The sequence below is a fragment of the Sceloporus occidentalis genome, unplaced genomic scaffold (genome assembly GCF_023333645.1).
Source record: "Sceloporus occidentalis isolate IW3139 unplaced genomic scaffold, rSceOcc1.0.p SCAF_53, whole genome shotgun sequence".
In the NCBI taxonomy this organism is placed as follows: Eukaryota; Metazoa; Chordata; class Lepidosauria; order Squamata; family Phrynosomatidae; genus Sceloporus; species Sceloporus occidentalis.
Genome location: NW_028317033.1, coordinates 4,894,545 through 4,905,939, shown reverse-complemented (window position 1 = coordinate 4,905,939; position 11,395 = coordinate 4,894,545). Strand labels below are relative to the sequence as shown.

Sequence of the window (11,395 nt, the reverse complement as noted above, 5' to 3'; positions counted from 1 at the left end):
GAAACCTAGGGAGGATATTACTCTTTATAGAGAGAATTGCCACTTCCGGTGGTATTGGCCATAGTATTTAGTTTCAAAGTTCAGCTAATGGAAGCTGTGATGTGCAAGTGATTGCGACCGGGCCGGCATTAGCCGATGTGCGTTTTCAAATTGTGACTGCAGGGAGTTAAAGCGGACACTATAATGCCTGATAGCTGAGCGGACGCTTCACCAGAGAGACCCCTCTCTAAATGCATGGGGGGATTCCCCAGTATTTCCCCGTTCTCCCCCCGCTTTCAATGGTTTGATCCCAACGAAGGCGGAAGAGATGGTAAAGATAAATATGGGGAAATCAGATATTCCAAGTGTGGGAGGCCTTATTGAGCATTCTGTATCCGAGACCCACTAAAGTCTAATGCTAAGTGCGATGGGAGTAGGAGTGCACATGCCCAGTTGAGGAGCGGGTGTTCCAGGTATTAAAGTTTAGGCCGGGCGCCCTGTGCCGCCGATTCCCGGGGGATAACAGAGAGCAGCCGCTCTCATTGGTCGCATTGCCCCATTGACTTAAACAAGGAAACTTCACGGTTTTGTTTGGACACCTAGGTCAAAGTGTTATTTCTGTGTTCTCGGTGGCTTCCCATAATAAGGTTCACTCGTTAACTCCAGGAACTGCCCCTCGCCTGGCCTTCGGGTGCTAAAAAAGGCTAGAATTAGCACCCATAGCTATAGGTGCAAGATCTGGAAGAGGAAAAGCCGATGATAGCAGCAAGAGGTTACAGTAACCTATTGTAAAAGTCGCCTGGTGTAAATGCATTAAAATGTATTCGTATAATCAGTGCCAATAAAAATACTTTACTACAATTTATGAAATTATCATCTTTCACCTATTTTTAAAGAACGCAAGATAAAAGTATAGTTACAGCTTGCCGTATAACTACGTGTATTTAGAAAACGTATAGCTTGTAATCTGTGTGTCAGTCGGTGCACTTTGTATATTTTATAGGTGACTATTTTATCTCATGTGGACTGAGACCGCTTTCCTTGTCTGATCACTTTCTGTTACTTTGTCTTACCTGTTTTTTTATGAGTGAAAAAAAGCAGACAAATTACCTGAAAATGAAGTTTATTCAATGAAAAATACAAAAACATGTTTTTAACAATGAACCACCCTCTGCTTCACAATAATATGAAAGGCACTGAAAGAGTTTAAAAGATAAAAGCAACAAATACATCTTACCAAGCAAAGCAGGAGTGGTACATCCCCTGTGATATATGTCAGTCTATAGGATACAAAGAAGAGAAGATTCTATACGTGTTTAAAAGGGAAGAAATGGGGCGGACTAACAATTCCCGCGAAACCAGCACAACAGATCTTACACGAAGGCGCTCTGTGGATCGCATACTAATGCTTTACCTAAAGAAAGCAGCGCTGGAACGCCAAGTGCTTCGACATTAGGAACGCTGAAGCTAAGTGATGCACAAAAAGCAAAAACATGTAGAATAAACCGTGAGAATAGCCGGACACGTTTACGTTCTTCCTGCTGGAGTCCGTGATTAACCCACTGGCTCCCTGGACATGCCATCTGTGCAGAGGCGAGCTAATGAAACCGGGGTGCACAGTGTTGCCCATTGAAAAGCTATGCAGAAGTATACATTAACCATACAAAATAATAGATGAGAAAGTAGGCAAGGCTCGCGCTTTATACGGCATTAAAGTAAAACTGAATTACAGATCATGTGAGGTCAAAGAAACCCCATTAAACAAGAATAAACTAAAATATGAAAAATGCTACATATATTGTCACAGCCGCTAATAAAAAAGTACACTATGTAACAGCAGCGCAGGATCCGGACTGTCGGGGAGACTGTAGAAGGGCCAGGTCTTTATCCTGCAATGAAACAGACAGAGGCATATCCCATCCGCAGGCGGTTTGGGGAGTGCCAGGGCTTATTGGCTTTGGGCTTTATTCACTAAAGGGAGAGTTGAAGGAGGGCTGTGATTTGAAGCTGTTCACTATTCCTTATGAAGGGCCAACACTGATAAGATGCCCCAGTAAGAAGGGCTGACCTGGCCCTGTATGATGCATAATTCAACAGATGACATTGATTTACCTATACATTATACAGGGCCAGCCAAGCTCATCCTGCATCAGAAATGTATTGGGGATGGATCTTTGTAACATATAGTGAGATTAAATCACAACTCTCCCTTTAGTGAATACACCCTTTCCCCCAAAATCTGACACAAACACCAGATGTTTCCAAATTAAAAGCCTGATTGTAGGTCCATCAGAATGGCCAGGTCTTGAGCTACACACAAAAAATGGATAGAGCGCCTTTCTGCCTGTATGTACTATATTCTAATGTCAACATTTGTATCACAATGCACCGGAACGAGCTTGGTCTTCTGCTCAAAACATAGCATGAGCGAAGACACAAGTCCTCCATACAATATGCTTTTTCTTTTTTAAATATCCATAGTGGTTATGTTCAATAACGTTTGTATTTAATGTATTAAACACATAATGGTCTGTTTGTTTCTTCTCACATTAGCATTACATGGATCCATAAACTAAGCATGAAGATGGAATTAAGGCTACGGCACTCAGAGGAAAGGAGTGTATAGGAGTGAGTTTGTGGCTCTTGTATGGATTTACCACAAGAGGAAAGTAGAGGATGAAAGCAGTATAAATTTCCTAGCATAGAGAAGCCAGTAAGTGTGCTTATGGAGTAACAGACAATGAACAGAGGTGTAACAGACCGAAGCGCACAGCAGTCCTCTTTTCTGTGCAATGTCAGATATGTCTGTACTGTTCAGAAAGCCGTGTTTAACATTCAGAGATTGTAAGACATATGAAGGGAACAGTACAGGAATCCCCGCTAAAACTCAGTATGTTCCACGCAGAATGCTGTCACATGATCTTGTATATGATATGAAAGGTCACAAGCAACTTTTTGTTTCCAGCTCTGCATGGATATTAAATACCTGTAAAAAAGCACAAATAAAATTAGGTATACAATAATATGTATTTCTAAAAAAAAAAAAAAATTGTAATTTTTTTTTTTACAACAAGTGGAGATGTATTTACCGTTACATGTCTCCTTCTCCCCCCTGTCTCTGGATTTGCATCTGAGCCTGCATTCTTGCGATCATCTCCTGCATGCGGCGAAGCTACAATGCAAAAAAAAAGGTCGAAAAAAATGTTGATGCTTGATTTATAGCGCCTGATAAGGGAAGGGTTTGGTCTATTTTACTTGCATTAAATGTCCCTGAACAGGTTGTAATCTGTCACCTAAGGGGTTGACCAATACATTTTTTTACCTCTGCCTCCTTCTCTAGCAGTATCTGATCCTTCGACACTTCCACATTTTCCATCTTGCTGCAGGAAAAAAGAAAACACGCGTCCTTAACATACAATCTGAGACAGGGGTGCAACACATTCTATAGACAGTACCACGGTAAGTACTACCCGCTATTACACATAGTGGAGCAGGCACCCGAGACCAACTAAACAGTAAAGACCATAATAACTCAGTATCTTGTATAAACAATATTAAGATATATGCACTAGGAGGAGACAGATTTCTAGCTGATCGCTTTATCTTCTGAGTTATCCATTTGCGTCACAGCCAAATCAAAAGTATTATGAAAATATGGCAGAACCTTAAACAAATTATATAGTTAAGTACCTGGCACCACCTCTCTTGAGACGCTCAGAACGGAAGTTTTCATAATGCAAGTCCTGGGTGACCTCCTGAAGATCTTGCATGTGTGTACTATAGGGAGAAAGAGACAGCACAAGAGGACATCGTATACAGAAGTCATATACAAAATTCTTCAGCACTAACCCGAGAAAACCTTTTGTTTTCAATAAACTATTGTGACGTTTTCATTGTGTGACTTTTTAGTTCTTCCCACATTTATGTTTCAATATATAATGACAGCGTTTGGTCATAAAGGTCAGCTCTGGCTCTGCTGAACACTGCATGCAGGGGTGCGTTTAGACCCCAGTACACGTGTGAAGTCCTCCTAGTAAATTCACTGGAATTACTTTACTGCCACTGATTGACAGCTTTAACAGCCAATCAGTGGCGAGACATTTCAGATCAATGCCATCATGGCATTTTATTTGTACATACACATAACTTACATGAGCATGGTCCTCAGTTTCAGAAAGTCATTATGTTCTGGGTTTTCAACTTCCACCACTCCCCAGGGGTACAGACGGCCTCGGACTTTTTTACCTTTAGCCTCAATAAGCTGGTTGGATCCAACAACAGAAAAGGGTATACTAGCCTACAAAATTAAAAAAGAAAGTCAACTCAGTTTCTGGATATGATGTGACAGATAAACAAATAAAACATTGGTTTAAAATCCATACCAGTAAATGTCCAACCCAAAACCCTAAATAAATCAATGCATAAAAGTTAAGAGACCACCGCCTAGTATTGTAGACTGATTTGGCGCAAAGTTGCCCTTCTCCTCCATAGCAGTCCAACGAGTTTAAAGCGGTGGCAGAAAAGAACTGATTGAAATCAATGGAAGCGTTTACGCTGCCAACAGCTTTGCCAGCCAGAGCTGGGGCTGACTGGCAGTAAGTATATCATGTGCGGGGAGTTGTATTTAGCCGGGGCAGAAGAAGGGGCAAATGCAAATGATCAGATTCTACAGACATCATGATAAATTTAAAGGGACCACGTGCATTAAAGTGCCTGGAGTGTCCTTTCAATGACTCTCGTGTATTATTGTATGGCGGCATAACATTTAAACCTCTATAACTGTGATCATGCAAGCTGAAATGTAACTAGATTATTTGTTCTGTTAGCTGATCAGATGGCTCTTCTTCTGAACGAGGATGCTTTTAGATCATGTATATTGCAGGACTCCATTAACAGGAGCCACCAGGTCACCCTACATTCCTGTTTCTTCTGCATGAGTGACTTAACTGATGTTCACTTTAGTAAATATAATAATAATGGAGTGAAAAACACAGTAAGGACAGCTAAAGTGGCTAATTGAAGGTGTATTTGTATATACAAACAAAAAGCATATACTCGTAATGCACATATTATACATTATTCCTTCCATAGTACATGCATAAGACTTGGCTTCTACGTGTAAGCAGAAAGCCTTTCTGCTGTATATACATGTGTGCCGTTAAATGGTACTACATGGTAGTAATCATACTGTCCTTTCAGAATATATTATAAAATGCAAACAGGACAATAGCTGACGTTATAAGGTTGTCAACGGTCTTAAGTGTTGTTGAGGATATAGCAGACCCATAAGGATGAGCTCCTCTCCGGGTGCACACACCTTGAGAAGCCGAGTCTGCTCTTTAAAGTCCTCGTCCTCATCCGACTCTGCATCAGGCAGCTGATAAATCTTTATTCCGTGCTGTTCAATCTCATCCAATATCTGTAACAATGAACCGGGTCAGCATTGCCTTTCCTCTAGTGAGTTGCAGAAACATGCCAAAAAGATTTTTTATTTCATTCTGAAAGATGTATGTTCTTTACATTGAGAATACTGAACTGCGGAAACTAAAATGACTATCCATATGAGGAGTTAAAGCACCCCCACTATGAAGCAGCTTTAAATGTGTACAAGTCTTACTCTTCTCTTGAGTCTCTCGCGTTCTCTCAGGGTCAGAGTATCTGCCTTGGCAATGACAGGGACAATATTCACTCTGTTGTGCAAAGCCTTCATGAACTGCACATCCAGGGGTTTTAAACTGTAACAAAAACAAGACGAAGCCATCTTACCCTCAGTCTGTTGCGCAGAGATGCATAAAAATATTAACAACATCTACCATATACAAACAAATGTGTATTCACAAATATTCATTAAGAGGATAGGAACTTAGATAATGGATGTCGGAGGCTGACCAAGCCACACATACCCATGTCCGAACGGGGAGATGAAGTAAAAGCAGCAGTGAACACGATTATCCACAATGTGACGCCGGTTCAATCCGCTCTCGTCATGCAGATATCTCTCGAACTGATCATCCACGTAGGCAATGATTGGCTTGAAACTAAAGTAGTAAGGGAGACGATCAGGGGAAGTTATTGTATACAGTATGAAATGCAGAAGAATATTGCTCTTATCCACTATATGTAGGGCTGTCAACATTATATTCTCATCCAATATGCAATATCGTCCTATTACCAAAACCTGGGTGTTGAAATGCATTATCCTCATGCTTTGAAGTATGTTTTAATCTAAGTTAGGTAGTAAAAAGCATGTTTCTAGAAATACATCGCAATAGCGGAATAGGATCTACAGAGGACAGGAAACAAATAGTTCAAGAGGTACTAATGCACTATTTACTAGTAGTCTTCACATCTACGTTTGTAGTCAAGATGTTATTCATACTGACCAGTCCTCGCAGTTCATGGCATCTCCGTAGCCTGGAGTGTCTACCACAGTGAGCCGAAGCTTCACTCCTCTCTCTTCTATCTCCACGGTGGAAGCTTCAATCTCCACTGTCCGTTCAATTTTATCTAGGAGGAATAAAGTAATTGAGGGTCAGTATAACTTAAGGAATTGCATTTACTTTTATTAAAAGGTAAGAGTTCCGTTCTCTCGACTAGCACGTGTGTGTGTGTGATATTAAAAATGTACCAGGGCTACAAAAAAAGGTGTTAATGCATTTTCTCAGAGTCTCCTAATAACTCGATTACAGGCTCCTGAATAATGTGTATAACCACGAAACAACTAAAGTCAACTACGTTGTGAGTGCACAACCTGAAAAGCATAAAAGGCATACACATTCAGATTCCTGGGTTGCTGCTAGAATGATAACAACCAATAAATACACAAAACAAGAATTCAGTGCTTACCCAGTAAATGCCATTCAATAAACACCTAACACCATATTTTGCTTAGCCCTCCACTAAGCCCAAGTACCCCAGGTTTGGCGAGTCCTAACCCACATGTATATTACCTGCAGCGCCGGGCACTATACGTTCCGGATACAGATCTGTCAGGAAGAGGCTGTTAATCAGAGTGGATTTTCCCAAACCAGATTCCCCTGCGTGGGAAAACAAAAAAGAATTTGTGAACAGAAATAATAATAATACTAATAAAATCTAAAGATACAAAACAATAGTGCTTTCAGATTGTGACCAAAATCTAAAAAGAAAAGCGCAATAAAAAAAAAAAAAATATATTTATAGTTACCTCCTGTTTTATAAAAAAAAATAAAAATAAATTATATATATATATATATATATATATATATATATATATATATATATAGTACTAGCTATGCCAATACATTTAGCTTATTTGAAGAAAAAAATAAAGTACATAGTTCTTATGCTCCTGCATAACATATGTTGCCGTTTCCTGGTATAATAATAATAATAATAATAAAAAATCACTATAAAATGTAATTTTACAGATGAATTTAAGGACCACGAAAAAATCTAAATCAATCCAATAGGTTTAAATAAGAATAATTGATGCCTAGGTGTCCACTGGGTCATTTCCTTGCAGTTTAGCAACATCCGTGCAATCACCCCATTATTAACGAACAGGAGATGCTTACCCACGACCATCAAGGTGAACTCAAAGCCCTTCCTCACAGACTTGCGGTGCACCTGGTTTGGTAGGTTTGCAAACCCGACGTACCCAGGTGTCTCTGGGTTGGCGAACTGTGCCTGCTGTTCAGAGAAAGAAAGCTATTGTGACATATTATTAATTATAGGGAATGAATAATTTGGCGTCAAACACAAAAAAGAATGCATAAGTAGATGTGTAGGCGCATGGCAATCAAATCGTATATATAAGTAACAATGCTCCAGCCCTTAACAAAAAGTTAGCTGCCACAGCTTTTCTCATATTAAATTCAACTTTGATTTCTCACTGAAAAGTTTGAAACATATTTTGGTTTGAAAAGAAGGTGCAGTATGCTATATAGGAGATGCAGCCACCATGCGATGATGTTGTTGACCAGAGATGCATTCACCTTTCGTTGCTGCCCTCAGCCCAACCTGTCCACCTGTCCCCTCAGTGGTCGGGCATCTTCCCAATTCTAAAAGGCGGGCCCCATGCCCTTAAGACACGGGTCACTGGGATACGATGTCATATCACGGCGCTTCGTGTCCTATACGCAGAGGCTATCACAGTCTATGGAGGCTGTGCTGAGCTGGCATGGGGAGATTCTGTATTTAAAGATTCCATACATCTGCCTGCCCCTGATATACTTATTGCCAGCCACCTCCAGCTAGGCAAACACTGCGGGTGGGGATCTGATTAGTCCACCGTATGCACGCATGGCAATCGGTCCCAATTATTACAAAGCAGCCAATCGGTGCAAGGATCCGCGTATTGATCAGCTTACCCCAAGTGATTCTTACAGTAATTAAAGTTATACAATATGCCTCTTCTGTAGTGGGGCTGTCAGGGAGAATAAACTGTCTCTTTAATTCACAGAACATTCAGATTATGGTGTGATGCCTCCATGTGGCTGCCAACATGGGAAGCCATTTGCTTGTTTAATTGCAGAGCAGTCTTTTGAATGGGGAGAGGTGAGAATAGCTACAATGCATACAAGGCACTTAACAACAACTCAAGTATAAAGGGGTTCGGGATCCTCAAACAGATTTAACTTGACTTGAGGTTATTTCCGACCCCCCGCTCTCCGTTCCTCCAATCAGGGGAGAGCGTGTGCCCAGAGGTTCCACCATTTTCGGAAGCTCACCAAAAGTCATGTTCCGTTTTCCACAGAGAAACAGTTGAAGAACAAACTTTTTGGAGCCGCAGCACGGACAAGGGACACGAAATCGGTCAGCGGAGTAGGTAGAGACCATGAAAGAGTGAATAAGAGTTTGGGTGAAAGAACTAACGAAATCAGAGCTCTTTGATTTGTTTTCTTTTGTTTCGTTGGGGTCCCTCCTCATTTTCTGAGATTTGTACGACTTGGTGAAATTGGTGAATTTCATTAAAATTGCAATTCGTATGAATCCGAATGTAAAAGTCTACTTATTACTAATTTTTGGTCAACTCAACTACTTTAGCAACAATTATTTCAAAATCAGACTAAAATGCGTCTTCATTTTTTTAATATATTATTCATGCCAAAGTGTTGGACTATGTATCAAAAAGCGGTATCAGAAGAAAGCCCTGGTAAAAATTAAAAAGGGGGGTCATAGCTAAACAAACATATTGTAAAAAAAAAACCAAAAAAAAAACCACTAGCTTTTGGTGCACAAAGTATGCTGGGTAAAAAATGGGTTAAACAGTGTACTGACTCGAGGGTTAAACAATTGGCCTTTTTAATGACCGAATTCATCAGCAATGTTAGAGCATAATTAGAGTTTACCTTTGACATCTTGAAATAGGTTTAATGGAAAAACAAACCTGCAAGAAACAAAATCAGATATAAATATACAGATAAAGACGGAACAGTTAATAAGTAACAACAGAAGCGGACTAAATCCAGGGAGGCATTTTATATTGGCTGTCTACGAGGAATCACTTCTGGCTCTTTATGACTATGTGTAACTGATTAGCCCTGATTATCAGATTTAAACAAAGTATGTAACTCTCACTCGTTTTTGTCCGCTGCTGCAATAGAGAGCCGGTTATGATCCCCAATACAGTCTATAAGCTGGCACTCTGGATTTACCGCATGTAATAATCAACTGCTCCTTTATGAACCCCCCCCCAATCCATCAGGAAAAGAGATGTTGATTCCTTTCATGAATCAAAATAGATTTCCTTGAGAGCAATTGTAACATTTCAAGGCTTTACAGGGTTGAATAGTAAAAACAAAGAATCTCTGGACCACGAAAGTCATCAACACCCAAAGTCATTTTCTTCAAGACGGACAACAGACTCACTATTTAACTTACTTGTACAACTAATACAATGGGCAGTGGCCACAATGACCCCGTCAGGCATGGGAAGGGGGCAATAGCCCACTGGGCTACTCTGATTTGAGAATGTGGGGCCGCTGCTTAAAGTACCTTTGTGTGCCACTGGGCTTTTGGGAGAATTTATACTGACTGGATCCTTTACGGATCTCCTATGATGCTCTTCTTGAGAAATGTGTATTGACTTCAATGAGTGCAACATTTTGGGCCACTTAATAAAACTTGCCCCCCCACCAGGCTGAATGTTACCTGTCCTCCCCTGCCAGCAGGCCACAATGCATGGAAAATATTACTTTTATTTAATCTGTGAAAACTGAATGCAGATACCCCACGCCAGTCCTATATCGTGATACTACGTCCCAAACAATGCCCAACATGTTTCATTTTATTATTTTAAATACCACCGCTGAGCCATGCGGGTCCTTTTTATTTTTGCTGCCCCCACATACTCATCTATCACGATTCCGTTTGAACCATACCTAGAAATATCACAGACACAAGTGCGATTTCACAAATATTACAAAAAAAACCCCAGCATTTAATGCAAAAGCCGGGAAGAAAAATAGAAAGTGTGATATTGTCTACAGTAGAGGGAATCAGTTACTGTTCTTACTGTAACCTAGTCCTATGAGACTAGAGGAACGCTGTCATTTTTAGTATTCTTTTACTTAATTACCCGGAACTCTGCCCTTCTCTGTGCCAGTGAGCAGCTCAGGGCCTCCGACGGTTAAACTCAGCGCTTACAAAGTATCTATACTCTGAGGGACAAGCCTGTTTACTGGCAAGTGGCCCTCTATGGCCAAGCCGGGTCACGGATCAGCAATGAGTGCATTCTGGAGACACATGCGGGCGGCAGCTGAGGAGTGGAATGTTAAAAAGCCAAATAGAAATGGGACATGCAGTTTAATAATGAACTCTCCCGCAAAACTAGAAAAAAAAAAAAAGCCCCAAAAGGAAATGATGATGATGATTAGCACCGGCCCACCGAGACTTACCCCGGGGACAGCCAGCTGGGAGAGGCCCCTTCCAACGCGCTGTGAAAGTTCGCACAAGCTGCACAGGAAGGAAGCCTCGTACAGACTGTGGGATCATTTACAGACGGAGTTTCACTTCCTGCGCATTACGAACCCCGCACCATGACATTGATGGAGACCTCCTGTTAGCGCAGTGAAGACCCCAGCCCACCCTGTGAAGCGTTACTGCAGCTTACAGGTTATAGCCCTGTACCAACTACTGCGCTTCTGATCTAAAGAGTCCCGCAAAGATCCGATGGGTTCTGTTTACACAAATACGCTGTGTGTGTCTGTGACAGGGCCAGGCACAGTGTCGCTTCGGGTTTGGGAAGCAGGCTGAGAGTCTTTGCTCGTGTCTTTATCAGACAGTCCTGACACGATCACCTGTTCCAAAACGGTCTCAAAGGCGAGCAGCAAACCCGCGGCAGCAGTCATCGAGATCAATGTTAAAGGGACAGTCTACTGTCGCCAAAACCAAATGCACGTTATGCAATAAGAACTTTAATACGCACTTCTTT

General features: G+C 41.1%; 1 protein-coding gene across 1 annotated transcript; it reads right to left on the bottom strand.

Annotated features, from left to right (window-relative positions):
* Nucleotides 1-3,070: 3,070 nt before the first annotated feature.
* LOC149288262 (septin-2B) lies at nt 3,071-7,662 on the bottom strand. Its single transcript, XM_089492001.1, has 10 exons — nt 7,536-7,662; nt 6,930-7,016; nt 6,363-6,486; nt 5,883-6,017; nt 5,597-5,714; nt 5,297-5,398; nt 4,131-4,276; nt 3,670-3,756; nt 3,302-3,359; nt 3,071-3,151 (listed from the first exon to the last, which is right to left on the bottom strand). The coding sequence occupies exons 1-10, from the start codon at nt 7,543-7,545 to the stop codon at nt 3,071-3,073; spliced, it is 948 nt and encodes a 315-aa protein (XP_089348127.1). The 5' UTR covers nt 7,546-7,662.
* Between the last annotated feature and the right edge of the window lie 3,733 nt (nt 7,663-11,395).